The sequence below is a fragment of the Ornithorhynchus anatinus genome, chromosome 10, assembly GCF_004115215.2.
Source record: "Ornithorhynchus anatinus isolate Pmale09 chromosome 10, mOrnAna1.pri.v4, whole genome shotgun sequence".
Lineage (NCBI taxonomy): Eukaryota > Metazoa > Chordata > Mammalia > Monotremata > Ornithorhynchidae > Ornithorhynchus > Ornithorhynchus anatinus.
Window position 1 is genome coordinate 6,590,288 of NC_041737.1, and position 21,077 is coordinate 6,611,364.

Consider the following 21,077-nt stretch of genomic DNA (forward strand, 5'->3'; position numbering starts at 1 on the left):
AGTGCAGTAAAGCAGAGTTGGTAGATATGATCCCTGTCCGTAAGAACCTTCATTTGCACCTTGAATGCAACTCCCTCTTCCATCTCTGCTGGAGTTGTACAAACATCTATTTCCTTCTCATTTGCTTTCCCAGAGCTGAGAAAGAAAGTAAATTCAGTCCTGATAAGACCTGGTAATAACTCAAGCCAGCTGGGCTTCGCTCTGTGCAATCAATCAATCCATCTATCATATCTACTGAGCACTTGGGAGATAATACTATAAGAGTTGGGAGATACCGTCCTGCCCACTATGAGCTTACAGTCTAGAGTGGGAGACAGGCATTAAAATAAATTATGTATATGGAACCAAAAGCTGTGGGACTGGGGGTGGGGTGAACAGCAAGTACGTGATATTCTCCAAATCCAACCTCCTGCCTAGAAATGGTGAGGTTCTAAAACGGTGGTCGGCCACTCCAATTTTCCACTCCAAGTGACAGATTTTGAAGGCTTCCAAAGCACAGCCCAAACGCCCCCATTTTGAAATGATCAAGTAAGTCCGAGCAGACCGAGGAAATGGAGGTCCACATCTCACCTCTTGCAGATCCTCATAGAAGAGGTAGAGAAGGTTTTGATCGTTCCTCTTCTCCCACCAGTCTTTTACGTGATCAAACCAGGACCCATAAGGTACTAAAATAAAACCAGAGAGAGAGGTGACTGTGGACCCTAGGGCTTGCATCACTATAGAAAGTGCTGTTCAAATGGGTCAACCAAAAATGTATGGAAAATAAGGGGAAGATCATGCCTGCTTAGTCTATTGAACCCTCCCGAGCACTTAGTACAGGGCTCCGACCAGTGTAAGCGCTCAATAAATACCCTTGATCGAGTAATTGATAAAACTGAGGCTGAAACTGCAATGCACGTGAGCAGACGAGGAAGTGATTAGCAAGAGAAGAAGAAGATCGCGTAGGGAGAATCGCGATTCACATGCCCACTATTTCTCCCTAGGAAAGAATCAATCAGTGAATCGCATTTATTAAGTGCTTACTGTGTATGAGCACCGTACACGGCGCTTGAGAGAATAGAACATACTGGTATAACAGGCACATTCCCTACCCACATTGAGCTTCCAGTCTAGAGATGGAGCTTGCAGTCCGGAGGGGAGCAGAGAAAAGCCAGCAGCTACTGACTCAGCCAGTCAGTCCTATTTATCGAGTGCTTACTGTGTGCAGAGCACTGTACCACATGCATGTGATCTTGTTTAAGACCCTGCCGCAGCCCAAGGTCAGGGTTTGCTCATCGAATGTTGTCCTGCTGCTGATGAGGGCTATTGACAACCTGAGAAGGGGTACCTCAATTTTCACCTGACTGTGGTTGTGGGGCGAGGTGGGGGGATGGAGAAGGGGGAGGGTTTCCTGGTCCCCTCTCCAAAACTTAATGTGACCCTGACAGAAGAGCAGCTATCTGGTCTCAACCTCAGTGATGGAGAAGGGTGGTCAGGAATATTAGAAATATTCAGGTGACTAAGAGGCCGACATTACCCTTGTTCTTCATAAACGTCTCCGTGAACTCCGTGAAGGTGCCTGGAGGGGGGTGCCCGTCCGCCATTAGGTGGAAATAGTAGAAAGAGACGATCACATCCTTGACATTCCGGGCCAGATAAATCATCTGGAAGTGGGAGAAGGGGCAGAGAGACAGAGAGAGAAAAGCTCAGAGGGAGAGATAGAGAGGCAAGAAGACCAATGGAGACACACAGAGAGACGGAGGCAGAGTGACAGTGAGATAGATGGAAAGATAGAGCCAAAGAAACAGAAAGATAGACAGTTGGAGAGACAGAGAGAGGGAGTGACAAAGAGATAGGTGGAGTGAGAAAAAGAGAACGATACCAAGGGGCAGAGAGGCAGATAGAGAGAGAGAGAGACAATGAGGAACAGAAATAGGCAAAACAAAAAAAAAAGGAAGATAGAGAAAGTGGCAGAAGCAGAGGAAAGATAGAGACAGACACAGGAACAGAATGATAGAGACAAAACCCGACACAGAGAGACAAATGAAGAGACCGAGACAAATAGAAAAACAAAGAAGCAGAGAGGGATCGAAATAGGCAGAGAGAAGGAGGCCACCAGAAAAAGAGACAAAGAGATCGAGGAGGGATAGAAAGAGAGAAAGAAAAACAAAGAGATCATGGAAGATACAGATGGAGAAAGATCGAGGGGGAGAGAGAGAGAGAGAGAGAGAGGGAGGGAGGAGAGAGAATTAATTATTGGGTTCCCAAAAATGCTTTCTTCTAGGCCCACGGCCCAAATACTCCCAGCTCTTCCCGCAGTCTCCGTCATGAAGGAACTGAACCTTCTCCTCATGGCTGGGCAATGCTCTCTTCCATTTTTCTCCTTTTTGTCTGCCCTGAGCTAGTTGAGTCCCAGTGATACGAAGAGTTCTTGCACATCCCTGAGGGGAGATGAAAAGGCCAGCACTGGCCAGCCCAAAAAGCCATAACCCCTTTCTAACCTGACCCCCCAAATCCTAGGATGGGCATACCTATATAATAATGGTGGTATCTGTTAAGCGCTTACTATGTGCGAAGCTCCTTTCTAAGCGCTGGGGGCGTACAAGGTGATCATGTTGTCCCACATGGGGCTCAGGGTTTTAATTGAGAAGCAGCGTGGCTCAGTGGAAAGAGCATGGGCTTTGGAGTCATGGGTTCGAATCCCGGCTTGGCCACGTGTCAGTTGTGTGACTTTGGGCAAGTCACTTAACTTCTCGGTGCCTCAGTTACCTCATCTGTAAAATGGGAATTAAGACTGTGAGCCCCACGTGGGACATCCTGATTCCCCTGTGTCTACCCCAGCGCTTAGAACAGTGCTCTGCACATAGTAAGCGCTTAACAAATACCAACAGTATTATTATTATCCCCGTTTTACAGATGAGGGAACTGAGGCCCAGAGAAGTGAAGTGACTTGCCCACAGTCACACAGCTGGCAAGTGGCAGAGCCGGGATTAGAACCCATGACCTCTGACTCGCAAGCCCGGGCTCTTTCCACTGAGCCACGATATGCTGTCTCTCTCCCAAGGTGGACACCCTGAATGCCCGACTCTCTCCCGGGGTGAGGGTCCCTTGCATCTTGGACTCCCCCTGGGAGTTTGAAGCCTTCTCAAGCTCTCCCTGGATCACCTGGGTTCCCCAGACCTGAAGTTGAGTCCACTCTGCTAAAATGCAGCAGCCTGAGGCCTTCCTTTATTTTTAGAATACCGGGATCGGCATTTGTCATTTGGATGGCAGCTCTCAACAGTCCTGCCTGGAGGGTGAAGCGCTTGAAACTATACAAACTTGAGTGTTTATTTTTCTTTTTGTCTTCTGATGTCGTTTTCCGGTCTGGGGTCTCTTGTTCAACTCCCCATCTTATCCCTCGATCGGGAGCCCCTTGAGGACCAGCCACCTTGTCTGTTTTATGCCGTACCCTTTCCTCCAGCATTCGGTACAGGGCTGTGCAAATCGCTACTCTCCCTGCTACTCAAGAATCAGAGAGCCTGATAATACTAATAATGTCGGTATTTGTTAAGCGCTTACTATGTGCAGAGCACTGTTCTAAGCGCTGGGGTAGATACAGGGTAATCGGGTTGTCCCACATGAGGCTCACAGTTAATCCCCATTTTACAGATGAGGGAACTGAGGCACAGAGAAGTTAAGTGACTTGCCCACAGTCACACAACTGACAAGTGGCTTAGACTGACCGATTAGACTGTAAGCCCGTCGATTAGACCGTAAGCCCGTCAAACGGCAGGGACCGTCTCTATCTGTTGCCGACTTGTTCATTCCAAGCGCTTAGTACAGTGCTCTGCACGTAGTAAGCGCTGAATAAATACTATTGAATGAATGAAGTGGCGGATCGGGGATTCGAACCCATGACCTCTGACTCCCAAGCCCGGGCTCTTGCCATTGAGCCAAGCCGTTAGACTAGTCTCTCGAACTCATGCCTGGATGACTGTTCTTCTGTCTCTCCATCTTCCTCCCTTGGAGTCACTCACACCTCCCCTTCCCTCCCCCTCAGTATGGGCACCTTGCACTTCTTCTCCCAGAACGAAACCGGAAGGAGTTGAACCGGCAGGTGGGTCTTCACCAAACGGGGAGATGGCATCTCTATCAACTGCTGGACCCCTAAAGAGCACACGAAGAGTTAAAAACAGCCAGCTGTGATAACTGTTGTGGTCCTGGGGAATCTTAAAAAAAAATCCCTTGGATTTTCTTCACTCCATTTCTCCACTTCTCATTTTGCCCTCCCATTCTTCCGGGAAGGCTAAATTGGTCATGGGGGTTTGGGGGACAGGGGCCTAGATAATGCACCCTGTCTTACGAATGGGGAAACTGAGGCCTCAAAGATCTCCAAGTTGTGTTCCCTCACGCCTGCGAGCCCCAGAGTGGTTTTCAAGAATTCTTATCCACATAGTTGGACTCAAGGAGTCGTCACAGTGCTCTCCCCATGTGAGACTGCAAGGTGAGAATTTGGCCTGGATTGGGAATAGGGACCGGGACTAGACATCCCCTCTGCCCTCTTCTTCCACCAGGAGGGGAGCGTGAAAGGAAGCTTCCCTCTTCTCTCAGGCTGGCCATCTCTACCAGTCGCTCACCTTCATTCATGTCGGGCGACTTGACTTCCAGGTAAGGGACACGGTTGAAAATCACATCCCGCTTGCATTTCTCCACATCGCCATCATTGTAAATAAAGTCCACAACTTCACTGATCCAGGTAGTTCCTAGAAACACAAGTCGGCAGCCATTTCAGCCTCTGAGGGACCGAGGGGGGAAGGAGGGAGATGGGGGGGAGAGGGAGGGATGGGAGGCCAAGGGAGGAGAAAGTGAGGGAGGGGAAAGCGAAGGAAGGAAGGGTGTTGGATATTCAGGGAGCAGACCACGACGAGGCCCCTGTGTAGACTTGGACAAATGAGGCCGAACGCACGGTTCCGGCCTTTGACATCTGACCCCCTGAGGCAGAGAGAATTAGCTGGTCCTCCTGTTCCACGTGACACCTCTTTTATCCTGTCATGTGCCCAGGCAGCGCCATGTAATGGTGCCCCGCAGAAATCATCCAGAATCCCCAAGCCTAGAGCACTCCCACAGTCAGGAGACCGGGGTTCTAATCCTGACTCGGCCACTTGCCGGTTGGGTGACCTCATGACGGGACCAGGAGAGGAGCACCTGGAGGGGTGCTGGACAGGTGACGGCCCATTCAGGAGAGGGAGGAGGAAGCCAGGAGAGTCACTCTGCGGGGTCCCTCCCGGATGGAAGTCTAAATATTTCGCCGAGTCGATCAGAGAGGAGGATTAAGGGGGAAGTAAGGGAGTCAGGAAGCTACGCGGCTCGCTGAGCCAAAGCCTTACTGGGCTTCGGTGGAAGGGTAGGGGCAGCGGAAGGAATGTAAGGGTGCACTGAGCAGAAAAGGCCCCCAAAACTCGTGTTAGGAAACTGAAATAACTGAAGGGGTTTAAGAACCCTGTGGAAGCCGACGGGCATCCCGGGCATTCCTTCAGTGACTCCTTGTGCTCTTAGGGCCAGGATTTAGGGCTGAGAACCGCTGGCAATGTCCCAGACCCCGGGCAAGTCATTTAGGTTCTCTGTGCCTCAGTTTGCTCACCCACAGAATGGGATGAAATATTTGTTCTTCCTCTCCTTTGGACCAAGAGCCCCAGATGAGACAGAGAGTGCATTATCTGATTATCCTGTACCTACCAGCGCTTAGTACAGTGCCAGGTACCTAAGTGTTTCACAAAACCACCATCATTATTATTCTTAAAAGGACCTCTGATTTCACTGTCCTATTTTTTTTCAGTCGAATTTATTGAGCGCTTAAGGTGTATACAGCACTGTGCTGAGCACTTGGGAGAGTACGGTATACCTGAGTTGGACTTCTCTCTGCAAAGTAACCATGCTACCCTCCCAGGCCACTGGTCCAGATAGGCAGCACGGCCAGTAAATTCTCTCTAGACAGTAAATTCCTCGTGGGCAGGGATCATGTCTACCAGTTCCGTTGAGTTGTACTTTCACGAGTGCTTAGTACAGTGTTCTGCACACACTAAGCACTCAATTGATCGACTGAAATATTTGACCGTCACCAGCCCATAGTATCCTCCCTGTAAGAGGCTACCTAAAAATAATAGTAACGACGGTATTTGTTAAGTGTTTACTATGGATCAAACACTGTTCCGAGCTCTGGTTGGACACAAACGAATTAGGTTGGACGGAGCCCACTTGGGGCTCACAGTCTTCACCCCCATTTTATAGACGAGGTAGCTGAGGCACAGAGAAGTTAAGGGACTTGCCTAAGGTCACACAGCAGACAAGTGGTGGAGCCGGCATTAGAACCCAGGTCCTTCTCACTCCCAGGCCCGTGCTCTAGCCTCATCTGAGGCTGAGATTGGAAGAACGGAGGGGAAGGAGAAAGGCAGGAAACTCAAGGGATGCACCTTCTCAGCCTTGGGGCGGAGCCCAGGATTTAATTAATCTCTCCGCTTTCTCCCTGGACTTCCACAGAGACCCATTAGAACAATTTCTAAACTCGAGAACAGGGCTCACCTGATTTAGGGTAGGTAACAATGACAACGTCATCTGGCCTGGCCTGAAACGTTTCCACTCGCTCCCAATTTTCCCAAAACGATGCGTAGATGGGTATGCCGTGGATCTCTTTTAATTCTGTTATTTCAGACGATGTGGATTCCATCTCCGAGAGGAAATCTTAGGGGAAAAAAAGCAAAGAACTTACCTTTCTTAAAATAGGAATATCTATTTTCCATTTCTCACCCGATGGTGAGGCAAAAGAGGAAAGATGCGATCAGGGAAAGGGGTTGGAGGAGAAAGAGTGAAAAGGGAAGAGTTGGGGGGCGGGGGGTGATCATCTGTTGTCATCCCAGTGGCCTCAGCTGACAGCAGCCATGGATGCCAACCCCCAGCCCCTAGCCGACGGACCACGGCCCTCAGTCCCCAACCCCCAGCCTCCGGCCACCAGATCTGCCTCCATCAGGCAGCGGACAGTAGGCCCCACCGTGTCGGGGCCCCACCGGCCTGGGATCACAAGTGTCCCGTCACCGGCCTGGGATCACAAGCATCTGGCCCCAGGTTTCCAGTCCATGGCGGTGGGAGTCGGTCCAGTCACAGTGGTGCGGCTGTAAGGGCCATCCTTATTCTTCCTCAACACCCCCACCCAACGTGAAGAGACCCTCCCCCCCCGCCACGACCCCTTTCGGAGGGCAGGGCAGAACGCTCAAAGCACGGTGGTCCGGCAGCTCCAAGAGGGACATCTGGTGAGCTCCCGCGAAGGCGCTACCCAGCTCCACCACACGCTCTCCTTTCCCCTGGGAGTCGGAGGACCCGGGTGCTAATTCTGGCTCTGCCACTTATCTGCTATGTAACCCTGAGCAAGTCCTCGAACTGTTCTGTTCCTCAGTTACCCCATCTGTGAAATGAGGGTCAGATCCTCCCCTGTTCGACTTAGACCGTGAACCCTATGTGGGACGGGGGCTGCGTCCAACCTGATCATCTCCCCCACCACCGAGTTCAGTGCTTGGCACGTAGTAGGTGGTTAACAAGTACCATGAAAAGGAGTATTTGTCAAGTTCATAAGCAGTGGCAGGAAAAAGGTGTGAGGATCTTCCCTTTCACCTCCCCTCAGCTAAATCCCCTTTCCCCCCTTTCCCTCTGCTCCTCCCCCTCTCCCTTCCCCTCCCCTCAGCACTGGCCTCATTTGTATAGATTTTTATGACCCTATTTATTTTTGTTAATGAGGTGTCCATCCCCTTGATTCTATTTATCGTGATTAAGTTGTCTTGTTTTTGTCCATCCGTCTCCCCCGATTAGACTGTGAGTCCATCAGAGGGCAGGGATTGTCTCTGTCTGTTGCCCAACTGTACAATCCAAGCGTTTAGTCCAGTGCTCTGCATATAGTAAGCGCTCAATAAATACTATTGAATGAATAAATGAATGAATCTCATTGGCCTTTTGTTTGCTGGCTGGCTCACAGTTGTTTCTCTTGCAGGATGGTTTAAGCCTCTCTGGTCGCTGCCCAAGTGGTTCCCTCAGCATTGAAGTGGCTGCAATTTTAACCCACTGGGACCCAGTGGCCTCACCATCCTCTTTCGTATGATATTTGTTAAGCACTTACTATGTATCAGATGCTGTTCCAAGCGCTGGGTAGGTACAAGTTCATTAGGCCGGACACAGCGCCCGTCTCACACGAGAAGCGGCGTGGCCGAACGGATAGAGCACGGGCCTGAGAGTCAGAAGGACCTGGTTCTAATCCCTGCTCTACCGCTTCTCTGCTGTGCTGTGTGACCTCGGGGAAGTCATTAACTTTTCTGTTCCTCAGTTACCTCATCTGCGAAAATGGGGATTGAGATGGTGAGCCCCGTGTGGGACAAGGGAGGGGTCCAACCTGATCTGCGTGGCTTAGTAGAAAGAGCCTGGGCTTCGGAGTCAGAAGTCATGGGTTCGATTTCCGGCTCTGCCACTTGTCAGCTGTGCGACTGTGGGCAAGTCGCTTAACTTCTGTGTGCCTCAGTCACCTCATCTGTAAAATGGGGATTAACTGTGTGCCTCTCGTGGGACAACCTGATCACCCTTTAGCTACCCCAGCGCTTAGAACAGTGCTCTGCACATAGTAAGCGCTTAACAAATACCAACATTATTATTATTATTAGCTTGTATCTATCCCGGTGCCTAGAACAGTGCCCGACACATAGTAAGTGTCTAACAAATACCATCCTTACGGCTGTAATAATGTCGGTATTTGTTGATATTTGTTAAGCTCTTACCATGTGCAGAGCACTGTTCTAAGTGCTGGGGTAGATACAGGGTGATCAGGCTGTCCCACATGAGGCTCACAGTCTTAATCCCCATTTTACAGATGAGGTAACTGAGGCCCAGAGAAGTGAAGTGACTCGCCCACAGTCACACAGCTGACGAGTGGCAGAGCGGGGATGACTAAACTCACATTCTAAGTAGAAGGGAATAGGATTTAATCCCCATTTTACAGTCGAGTCCCACGCAAGTTAAGTGACTTACCCAAGGTCACACGGCAAGCGGTTGGCCAGCCGGGATTAGAACCCCCAAGTCCTCTTTAAACTAGGCCCCGCTGCTTCAGTTGGTTAAATCAATCAATCAGTGGGATTTATTGAGCGTTTACTGTGTACAGAGCACTGTCCTAAGTGTTTAGCAAGGTCATAAATGGTTCAATCTCAGACACTCAATAGGGGATTGTAAATAGGCATCCCACCAGGGAAAATTTAGATTGGGCTCAGAACTAGCCTTGTCCTCTGTTTCCCACAAGGGCATTTAGTTGTTTATTATCAGGCCAGTTGCATATTATAATCTTAGAACAGCAAGATAAGATAAAAGGCAAACCAAATGAAGTCATAATTAGGGCTAAAGTTAAGGTTCATTAAATCCTAATCTTTTTACGATCTTGACCTTTAACTGCAGATGCCTGTATAGATCTTAACTGCACGCAATATGACTGATGTGTTTGGTTTTTTTGTGGGGTTTTATTTAGAAGCTTCGTGAGTAACCGGAGCACAGAAGAATGCGGGATGGATGGCTTTAAACTGGCTTTTGACACATGTTCTCGTTCCACTCTCCCTTCACTCACCCATTGCGGAAATGATCGAGTCCCTGTTTATTTCTTTGATTATACTGTCTCCCTCTGTTTGAAGAGAGAGCACTTGGAGAACGTAGAAACATGCGACCGTGTGTGGAGCAGAAAATCTAAGTGCTTAAAGATCTGAAGCAGTGCTTAAAGATCTGAAGCAGTACAGGAATGTATATATATATATCTCATTTTTAGCTACAGCTCCTTCCCATAACCAAATTCTTACCCAGCTTCCCAAAAGTCTAGGGACAGTCTATTCTCTTGTGGGCAGAGCACGTATCCACCACCTCCGTTATACCGTACTCTCCCAAGCGCTTAGGACAGTGTTCTGCGCATGTTAAGCCCCTCAAGGGACAGGGTCCTTGGCTAATTACCACCTATATAATATTTTGCAGGGCTTAGTACAGTTCACTGCATACAGGTAGCCAGTCAATACATACAATTTTTTTTTTTAGTGGTATTTGTTTTTGATTGATCTAGAATAATGAGCTCCTTGTGGACAGGGAATGAATCAGTGCGGCCAAGTGGGTAGAGCACGGGCCTGAGAGTCGGAAAGATCTGGGTTTTAACCCCGGCTCCATCACTTGTCTGCCGTGTGGCCTTGGGTAAGTCTCTGAACTTCTCGATTGCCTCAGTTACCTGTTCTATAAAATGAGGATTAAGACTGTGAGCCCCTTGCGGGACTGTGTCCATACTGATTAGCTTTATCTACCCCAGCTCTAAGAACAGTGCTTGACACATAGTGAACGCTTAACAAATATTATTAATATTATTATTATTGCCACTGCCCTCTTCGTACTCCCCAAGCGCCTAGCACAATGCCTTGCACCCAATGAATGCTCAATATTGCTATTGCTATTTCATGCTTTCTCATACTTGGACTTCTCCTTATGAAACCTTTCCAAGGAGTCTTTTCTCTCTCTTCCCAATCTTGACTCCTTCCCCATTTCCACCTCCCACTCCAAAGCACCTCCACCTCCACCCTACTGAGACTCAAAATCTTTCTCTGCCTCTCATACCCACCCCTCTCAGCTTACTTCTTAAGCGAGCTAATTCCCTTCCTCCTACAATCCTGAATTTGTCCTCATTTTTGTAGCAAGGGGCCTTTCAATCTTATGCCAGGAAGCAAACCTCGGATGAGATCAGGAAATTTTCCCGTGACTGGATCCAGAAAGGAAAGATTGTATTTCAGAAAAAAACCCATCTAGGAGGCTCCTCTAACATCTGGGAATTCCCAAGCTTTGCTGGAAATTCCTCTGTGATGGAAATCGAATCAACGCAACCTCCCTTGTCTACACCACGTTCAATCAATCAATAGTATTTATTAAGTGCCTACTAATCACTTAGGAGAGTACAATAAAGCAGTATCAGTGGACAGGTTCCCTCCCCATAACGCGCTTACAGCCTAAAGGACAGTACACTTTGACCTCTATTTCCCCCGAAAAAGCAACCCAAAGCACACACAGGATTAGAAGACATGCAAGAAATAGAAAAGTAATATCAGTAATCAGACAGTCTCGATGACAGGAGTAGACTTTAAGACTTGGCTAAATCAAGGCCGATTTCTGAAAATCTACATTCCAAAAGGAATAAGAAGAAGTTACAACCTGACTGGTTGCTCCCGGGCTTTCGACAGAAGGATGAAGTGATACTGAAGGTGGGAGAGCTAGAGTCCGTCTACTAACGAGGAGGCTGTGTGCTGTTCATATGGTTGGAATGTTTCTTGGAGTGATATTATCTGAGCACACAGAATAAAAGGAGGCGGGTTATCGCTCCTGGGGGTTACTCCTAGGGAGGCAAGGATTAATTATGTATGGAGGTCCAAGGTATACTCTGCTGTCCAAATGATCCCTGTCAAGCCTTGGGCAGTCTCTAAACAACAGTGTTAGAAGGAAGCAGGACAATGATGTGAAAATAAAACGGAGTCATGCTACCCTACCTCAAGGTGCCCCCTCTAATTTTAATGATCATTATAATAATAATTGTATTTAGGTGCTTTCCCTACCTCACGCTGCCCCCTCTCATTTTAATCATCACTAAAATAATAATAATTGTATTTAAGTGCTCTCTCTGTGCCAAGCACTGCACTAAGCACCGGGGTAGATGCAAGCTGACCAGATCGGAAACAGTTCCTGTCCCTGGTGGGGACCACAGTCTGAGGGGGATGGAGAACAGGTATCAAATCCCAGTTTTTCAGATGAGGAAACCGGAGGTCAGGCAAGTTAAATGACTTGCCCAAGGTCAGAGAGAGGGCAACTGGCTGAGCTGGGAGTAGAAACCAGATCCCCTGACTCCCAGGTCCGGATTCTTCTCACTCGGCTGCTCCGTTGAGCCCCATTGTTCATCCTTGAACGGCCCCTAGCTAAGCACTGATGAGCCCACAGAGGGTGGCTGGGAATTCATTCAATCGTATTGATTAAGTGCTTACTGTGCGCAGAGCACTGTACTAAGCGCTTGGGAGAGTACAGTTTAACAATAAACAGACACATTCCCTGCCCACAGTGAGCTTGAGGGTGAGATGGTCCAGGCAGGCAAGGAGGGCTTTTGTGGGAAATAAGAGGTAGGTTTAAGGGTTTGGGGTTCGGGGCATTGGGGTTCTAGGAGGCCACTGTCTGGAATCATGGCTCCTGGGGGAAGCAATCAGTTGAGGTGGATGAGTAGATGGAACGGGACCAGGTGCAGGGATCAAGGCTGAAGCCAAGGATTCTTGGAAGGAAATGCTGGCCAAGGGTCTGGTTTTACACTGGACAGTCAGTTTTCCAGCTGGCATGTCTGCTGTCCAGTACGGATACCGCACTGGAAGTTTTTACGTCCAGTACTGAAACAGCCTCTTAGTTCCAAATCTTGGGAGGGGCACTCATTTTCTAAGGGAGTCGGGGCTGGGTGGGGAAGTGTGCAAACACACTGGATAATCCCCTCCTCCCGTACCACTCCCATGACACCCACCTTGGATAAACTTTCTAGAGTCGGGCGGAAACCTCGTACTTGCACGAAATCGCATATATGTCGTGATCGAATTTCAGTGCGTGCCTGGCGTGGGGCGTGTGGGCTCACATGTGACCCCTGGTCTGAAACATGCGGGAGCCATTAATGACCACCTTAATGAAGGGGACAATATTTTGTTAGGGCACTAAGGTCACTGGGAAGAGGATGGAATGCGAGAGGAAAGTAGGCTTCTGCGTTCGGAGGGTCGTTTTAGGGTAGCAGATAGAGCCCGTGCCCGGGAGCCAGAAGATCATGGGTTCTAATTCCGCACTGCCGTTTGTGTGCTGTGTGACTTTGGGCTTGTCACTTCACTTCTCTGGGCTTCAGTTACCTCATCTGTAAAATGGGAATTGAGACTGTGAACCCCACGTGAAACAGGGACTGTGTCCAGCTTGTTTTGCTTGTATCCACCCCAAAGCTTACTACAGTGCCTGGCTCAAAAGAAAGTGCTTAAAAATACCATCATTATTATTAAGAACAGATGGAGGTTCTGGCAGGAGGGAAATTCAGAGGGAGCACTTGGAAAACTCTAGGAAGAAGAACAGGAATTCCAGCCTTGGCTTTGTTCCCAAAGCTTCCACTCAAATGACCCAAGAAAAGCATAACAGTTGTTTTCCCTGGACTTTTTTTAAATGAATTTATGGTGTCGCTTTTTGATCGTTTGCATCTAAGACTAGTTCTGCATGTTGACAGTTATCTACATGTCCTGAATGATCCACACTGCCCTGTTCAGAATTAAAATTTTGAGAGTCAATCATCTGCTTTCCTTGGGTCGCCTTTCGCAGACCTTAAATCGAAGAGCAATTTCGAGTAAAACTTCCCTCACTTTCCTCCCCGGCCTCCCCCTGCCCTTTGCCCTGATATATTACCCGCACGTGTCCCCAGCATAAAGAGGAACAAATGTGAGCTTGTACAGCCAAAAATCCCTCAGGAATCGTTTTGAAAAGCTTGAAGTGAGCCTGCTTTAAATACGGTCCTTAAATACTGACTTTAGCCCTAGAAATGTATGTAGAAATCACCTACTATACATAGAAAGACGGAAGGTATTAGATACAATATTTTTTCACAAAAAGAGTCTTGAGGCATATGTTATACACACACCCCCCACCCACATTTGTGTACACGGACACATATACACACATGTGTGTATACAGACACATACACACACACCCCACCACACACACCCTCACACACAACCTCCTACCTGGTATTGGGATGATTTCAGATCAAGTCCGTCTATTCCTTTAACTTTCCAAAGCTGCGGTTATTTTTTCTTTTTCAAATTTCCCCTCCCTCAACTAGTGGGAGGGTCTGAGTTTTTCTCATCCTTCTTTTTTACTCCTCCCATGTCAGATCAAGTTTCTGGGTCATTGAAGGCTCAGGTTTACTCCAAACCCTCCCGTTATGAGCCTCCTCAGACTCTGGCCCCTCTGGATAGGACGGGGGGGGGGGGGGGGGGAGCAGGGCTCGAAAGCAGAATCTGCGAGGGGGAGAAGCCATTCCCACCTCTGCTACTGGCTAGGGCTGGAGCCGGCGGCCGGTAATTTCACCTCTTCGTGTCTCCATTCCACCGCTGGTGTGCTAAGGTTCCTCCCACGAAAGGAGCTTGGCTGGTCTGTTCGCTGACAAGCACTAACCGATTTACCTAGGGCACGATCTAGTGAGTGCTGCCTTCTTGGACTGGGGCTGCCTCTTTCTGCTACCAGATGGCTCAGCCCTGCTCCAGCCCTGCACATGAGAAAAGAGTCAGGACAGGCAGATGTCAGCCCAGCCAGCAGAGGAAACCCAGCCCTCTCCTAAGGCGGAATGTGAAATCGAGATCAGCTCATCCCGACTGGGAAGTGTAGAGACACATGGGGAATGGAAAACCGACCGTGCACGCATGGATAGCAGTGTGGAAAAAGCACGGGCCTGCGATTCAGGGGACCTGGGTTCTGAGCCCTGGCCGAGTGGCTTAACTTCTCTGTGCCTCAGTTACCTCATCGGTAAAATGGGAGCTGCGTGGGAGACGTGGTCTATGTCCAACCTGTACCTTCCCCAGCACATAAAAACCCAATGAATAGTAGAAGTGGTCATTATGGCAGAGTGGATAGAGCACTGGCCTGGGAGGTCATGGGTTCTAATTCCGCCACCACCACCCGTCTGCTGTGTGACCTTGGGCAAGTGACTTCACTTCTCTGGGCCTCAGTTCCCTCATCTGTAAAATGGGGATTGAGACTGTGAGCCCCACGTGGGACAGAGGCTGTGTCCGAATCGATTTGCTGGTATCCACCCCAGCCCTTAGTATAGCTTGGAGCATAGTAAACCCTTAACAGATACCATTGTTATTATGATTGTTCATTATTCCTGAAAACTGAATCAATCAATCAATCAACCACTCAGTGGAATCAATCGGCATTTACTGTGTGCAGAGCACAATAATGAGAAAGTACAGTAGAGTTGGTAGACGTGATGCCCCAACCTCAAGTTCAGAAGACCTGAGTTCTAATCCCAACTCTGTCACTTGTCTGCTCTATGATTTTGGGGCAAGTCACTTCACTTCTCTGTGCCCCAGTTACCTCACTGTAAAATGAGGATTAAGACTGTGAGCCCGGGGAAAATTCATTAAACCTATTAGGCACTTGTGGATACTAAAAAATCTGCCTTGGAATCATTTGGTTTCCTTTAACTTTCATAGGTTTGAGGTTTTCCTGCCTTCCCAGACCTTGTAGTCCCTCTTTGTCTGGTGGAATGGGACGTCACGTAAATGGCCTTGACAAGTGTACTTGGATCCTCTGAGGAGCCGAGACTTGACCAGTTTCCGTGGTCTGGAACTCCTTCCCACTCGCTAAATACCCAACCACCACTCCCCCCATCTTCAAAACCTTATTAAGTTCGCCTCTTAATCAAGGATGAGTCCTTGTGGCTGGAAGTGGCGAATCTTTGAGGAGGAACTGTTCATTTGTGTTGTCATTCAGGGGATAGACGAACTGTGAAAGTGATTGTGAAATGATAACGTGTCCTTCACCGAGTCGTGCGTGGTCATCTCTGCCAAGGCTCTCTATGCAATCTTTAATCGCAGCCAACCTTTGCTGTCTCTTACTTATTCCTGATAATAAAAATGACGATCAAAATGTAACTGATAATTTCATTAATGCCATTATAACAGCCTTCATAGTTTATACATTTCATTGAACTGGCCTAAGATAGTCTCATGGCTTGACTGATGACTTGAAGTGCTTTGTAAACTAAAGAAAGCTAATCCGTTTGGCTTTCAGAAGCAGTCATGAATCATCGCTGTGATTCCAAGGGGCTCTTCTTTCAAAAATTCAAACACAGATAATGAATCAGTCGATTAATGAGAGTGAAGCAGTGTAGTCTAATCAGAAAGAGCATGCCCGTGGGAGTGAGAGGATCTGGGTTCTAACCCTGGCTCTGCCCCTCGCCTGCTGTGTGGCCTTAAGCAGATCATTTAACTTCTCTGGCCCTCACTTTTCTTATCTATAAAATGAGGATTCCATACCTGTTTTTTTGCTGGTTTGTTTTGTTTTTCTGGTATCTGTTTGGTGCTTACTCTGTATCAAGCTCTGTTTTAGGCTCTGGGGTAGATACGAGCTAATCAGGTCGGACACAGACCCTGTCCTACATAAAACTCACAGTCTAATTAGAAGGGAGAAGAGGTAAGCTCATTGTGGGCTGGGAATACGTCCGCTTATTGTTTTACTGTACTCTCCCAGGTGCTTAGTACAGTGCTCTGCACCCAGTAAGCACTCAATATATAAGACCGAACGAATGAAATCCCCATTTTGCAGGAAAGCACGGCACAGAAAATTTGGTGAATTGTTGAAGGTCACACGGCAAGCAAATGACAGTCAGGATCAGAACCCGGGTTCTCTAAATCCCGGGCCCATGCTTTCCAGACTGCTTCCTGTTTCTTTCCTAATTAGACTGTGAGCCCCATGTAACACAGGGACTCTCTGACCTATTTATTTGGTATCCCAAAACCTGGCACGTAGGAAGTTCTTAACAAATACAGCAATAATTATTATTGTTATTATTATTATTATACACTTCCAATGTGCAATTTTCTCGACCCCTTTTTTTAAATGGTATCTGTTGAACACTTACTAGGTTCCAGGCACTGCTCTCACTGCTGAGGGTAGATACAGGACTGTCAGGTTCAACAAAATCCCTGTCCCACATGGGGCTCACAGTCTTAATCCCCATTTTACAAATGAAGTAACCAAGACACAGGGAAGTGAAGTGACTTGGCCAAGGTCACCCGGCAGACAAGGGGCAGAGCTCGGATTAGAACCTAGAGTCTTCTGATTTCCAGGCCTGTGTTCTATCCACTGGCCTGTGCTGCTTCTCACTTGCCGGCTGTGGGACCTTGCTCGAGTCACTTAACTTGTCTAGGCCTCAGTTTCCCTATCTGTAAAAATGCAGGTTAAAACTTGTTGTCACTTTCCCTTAGCATGTGAGCCACAATAGTCAATCATATCTATTTAATGCTTACTCTGTGCAGAGCACTGTACTAAGCACTTAGGAGAGTATGGTAGTACCATATAACGGACACATTCCCTGCCCACAGTGAGTTTACAGGGACAGGAACTCTCGGGCCTTATTATCTTGTATCTAACCCAGCACTTAGTACACTGCTTGCCACATAGTAAGCTCTTAATCAATACCACAGTTATCATGATTAGACTTGGTTATTGGTTACCCAGGTGTTCTGCACACAGTAAGCCCTCAAAAAATGCCTTCGATAGATCGCTTGTTTAGTACAAAGAGCAAGGACCTGGGATTTGAGTTCTGATTCCTGGACCCCCTCCAATCTGGCTTCCGTCCCCTCCACTCCACTGAAACTGCCCTCTCGAAGGTCACCTGACCTCCTTCTTGCCAAATCCAACGGCTCCTACTCTATCCTCATCTTCCTCCTCCTCTCAGCTGCCTTTGACACTGTCAACTATCCCCTTCTCCTCCACACCTTATCTCACCTCGGCTTCACGGACTCCGTCCTCTCCCGATTCTCCTCTTATCTCTCTGGCCGTTGATTCTCGGTCTCCTTCGCGGGCTCCTCCTTCCCCTCCCATCCACTAACCGTAGGGGTTCCTCAAGGGTCAGTTCTCGTCCCTCTTCTGTTCTCTAGCTACACTCACTCCCTCGGTGAACTCATTCGCTCCCACGGCTTCGACTATCATCTCTACTTAGATGACACCCAAATCTCCATCTCCTCCCCTGTCCTCTCCCCCTCCCTCCAGGCTCGTATCTCCTCCCGCCTCCGGGACGTCTCCACCCGGATGTCCGCCCGCCACCTAAAACTCACCATGTCCAAGACCGAGCTCCTCATCTTCCCTCCCAAACCCTGTCCTCTCCCTGACTTCCCCATCACTGTGGGCGACACTATCATCCTTCCCGTCTCACAGGCCTGCAACCTTGGTGTCATTCTTGACTCTGCTCTCTCATTCACCTCACACATCTAATCCATCACCAAAGCCTGCAGGTCTCACCTACACGACATCGTCAAGATCCGCCCTTTCCTCTCCTTCCAAACTGCTACCTTGCTGGTGCAAGGTAATATCCCGACCAGATTATTGTGTCAGCCTTCTCTCTGATCTCCCTTCCTCCTGTCTCTCCCCGCTCCAGTCTATTCTTCATTCTGCTGCCCGGATCATCTTTCTACAGAAACGCTCCGGGCATGTCACTCCCCTCCTCAAAAACCTCCAGTGGTTGCCTATAAACCTTTGCACGAAACAGAAACTCCTCACTTTTGACTTCAAGGCTCTCCATCCCCTCGCCCCCTCCTACCTCACCTCCCTTCTCTCCTTCTACAGCCCACCCCGTACACTCCGCTCCTCTGCCGCTAACCTCCTCACGGTGCCTCGTTCTCACCTGTCCCGCCGTCGGCCCCTGACCCGCGTCCTCCCGCCGTCCCGGAACGCCCTCCCTCCTCACCTCCGCCAAACTAACTCTCTTCCCCTCTTCAAAGCCTTACCTCCTCCAAGAGGCCTTTCCAGTCTGAGCCCTCCGTTTCCCTCTACCCCTCTTCCCCTCCCCATTCCCCCTACTCCCTCTCTTGGCTCTTCCCCCTTCCCCTCCCCACGGTACTTGTGCGTATTTGTATTTATTATTTATTACTCTATTTTAATAATAATGTATATGTATGATTCTATTTATCTTGATGGTATTGATGCCTTACTACTCATTTTGTTTTGTTGCCTGTCTCCCCCGTTTAGACTGTGAGTGTTGGTCAGGGATTGTCTCTGTTGCCTAATTGTACATTCCAAGCACTTAGTACAGTGCTCTGCACACAGTAAGCGCTCAATCAATTAGACTGAATGAATGAATGATTCCAACTGTTCTGATTGCTTGCTGTGTGGGCAAGTCACATAACACTTTTGTGCTTCAGTTACCTCATCTGTAAAATGGAGCTTAAATCCTCCTCCCCCCGACTTAGGCAGCGAACCCCATGTAGGACAGAGACTGTCCATTCCGATTAACTTCTATCTACAGCAGCACTTAGAATAGTATTTGGCATGAAGTAAGTGCTTAAAATGTAAGTTCGTGGTTAGACTAGAAGCTCATTTTGGGCAGGGAATTGTTATAGTTTATTCTCCCAAGGGCTTGGTGCAGTGCTTTGCACACAGTAAATGCTCAATAAATACAATTGAAAAAATAATTGAATAAATATCACCCACACATAATTAAAATTTCCCAGCCCAGAGGCCAGTAAAGCATACTACTCCTCCTTCTGACTGCCTGATTACCTGTCTCCAGGCCGAGATGCTGCCTTTTTTTCCTGATATTGATGAAGTTCTTTGTCCTGCGGTGGTTTTTGTTGAATTTAGACAGTCATTTCTCCCCCCCTCCCGCTCCTATCTGCCTCCCCTGCTCCCCTAGTTTTGGTTGCTGATTCCCCAGTGGGTCCAGGCAGTGCAGGTTCCATCCAGAAAGATTAATGAATGTCGCTGACGCCCAACAGCGTGCCTTCTACATGTCGTTCTGCCAATGTCAAGTCGATGGATGCTTGTGAAGAGACTTGTGTGATGGTTCCACTGGTTTCCAAGGGTCTGAATGGGACACAGGCTGTCACAAGCCCCATCCCAAGCCAAAACGGCGTGGCTCGGTGGAAAGAGCCCGGGCTTGGGAGTCAGTGGTCCTGAGTTCGAATCCCGGCTCTGCCGCTTGTCAGCTGTGTGACTGTGGGCGAGTCACTTCACTTCTCTGGGCCTCAGTTACCTCATCTGTAAAATGGGGATGAAGACTGTGAGCCTCATGTGGGACAACCTGATTACCCTGTATCTACCCCAGCGCTTAGAACAGTGCTCGGCACATAGTAATCGCTTAACAAATACCAACATTATTAAAACATCCCTTGATCTTGCTGGGCCTCCCGGCCCATTGAAAAGAACACGGAACTCTCATTTAGATGACTCTCTCGTGCCATTTTGCCTTGCTGGAACGCAGTTTCCTCATAGGTAAAATGGAAGTAATGACTCCCTATGTCATAAGGTGGTGAGGTCAAGCTTAGATAAGGTTTTGTAAAAATGCAGGTCTAAGGCAAATCCAACGGTAATGGGGATGATGTTGCAGATGATGATGAAATTGATGAGGAGAAGGAGGAAGATGAAAAGGATGTTGATGATGATAATGATGATGATGAATTTGGCGAGCAAGTACACACGTTAATAAAGTAAAGCTCTCCATGCAGAGAGTTCAACCATCAACGAATCCAAGATCGGGGGCACTGAAGCATTCCACTCCAGTCAATCTCTCAGTCCCAAAACCACGCTCATTCAATCAAAGGTAGTTATTGAGTGCTTACTACGTGCAGAGCACTGTACCAAGTGCTTGGGAGAGTACAAAACAACAGAGTCAGTAAACACGTTCCCTTACCACAAGGACCTTAAAGTCTACAGGGATAGAATTTCTAAAGCAGTAGAAATAGATGTAGGGGTTACAGTAGTAGGAATAATGGTGCAATGCACTGTACTAAGCACTTGGGAAAGAACGACGTGAGAAGCAGCATGGCCTCGTGGAAAGAGCACGGGCCTGGGAGTCAGAATACCTCTTTTTTAAGCCTGGCTCCGCAAATTGCTTGCTACGTAACCTTGAGCAAATCATTTAACTTCAGTGTGCTTCAGAGACCTCAACTCTGTAAAGAACAGAAGCTGGATTAAAGAGAGTTTTTCAGTTAATATCCTCTGTCCTCTCCATAGTCTGCTGTTCTGTGAAGCAGCTGACACCTATCCATCGAGCAATCCGTTGTATTTATTGAGTACTTCTTATGTGCAGAGCTTGGGAGAGTACAATATAACAGAACTGGTCAACACATTCCCTGTCCACAGGGAGCTTACAGTCTAGAGGAGGAAAAGTAGGAAAAGAAAGAATTCAACTTAGGAACTAGGGTCATGGGGCAATAATTAATTTGTATTCCCAGTCTTCTCTCCCTGTCTCCCTTCCACCATAACTAGTGGCCCACGTCTTTCTATTTTTTCCCTCCTCCCTT

The 21,077-nt window shown here is 48.3% G+C and overlaps 1 protein-coding gene across 3 annotated transcripts in view; it reads right to left on the reverse strand.

Annotated features, from left to right (window-relative positions):
* Window positions 1-14,317, reverse strand: part of SULT1E1 (sulfotransferase family 1E member 1) — an 18,345-nt gene extending 4,028 nt beyond the window's left edge. The window contains exons 1-6 of one of the 3 annotated variants that reach the window (XM_029073465.2): window positions 14,096-14,317; window positions 6,541-6,699; window positions 4,599-4,724; window positions 4,031-4,128; window positions 1,517-1,643; window positions 571-665 (exon numbers count right to left, since the gene is read on the reverse strand). In XM_029073465.2, the coding sequence (XP_028929298.1) occupies window positions 571-665; window positions 1,517-1,643; window positions 4,031-4,128; window positions 4,599-4,724; window positions 6,541-6,685 (591 nt within the window). In that variant the 5' untranslated portion in view covers window positions 6,686-6,699; window positions 14,096-14,317. Of the gene's footprint in view, window positions 1-570; window positions 666-1,516; window positions 1,644-4,030; window positions 4,129-4,598; window positions 4,725-6,540; window positions 6,700-11,211; window positions 11,350-13,793; window positions 13,999-14,095 lie in introns of those variants that run through there. The other 2 variants (XM_007669207.4, XM_007669208.4) reach the window with 2 other exon arrangements.
* Window positions 14,318-21,077: the final 6,760 nt, after the last annotated feature.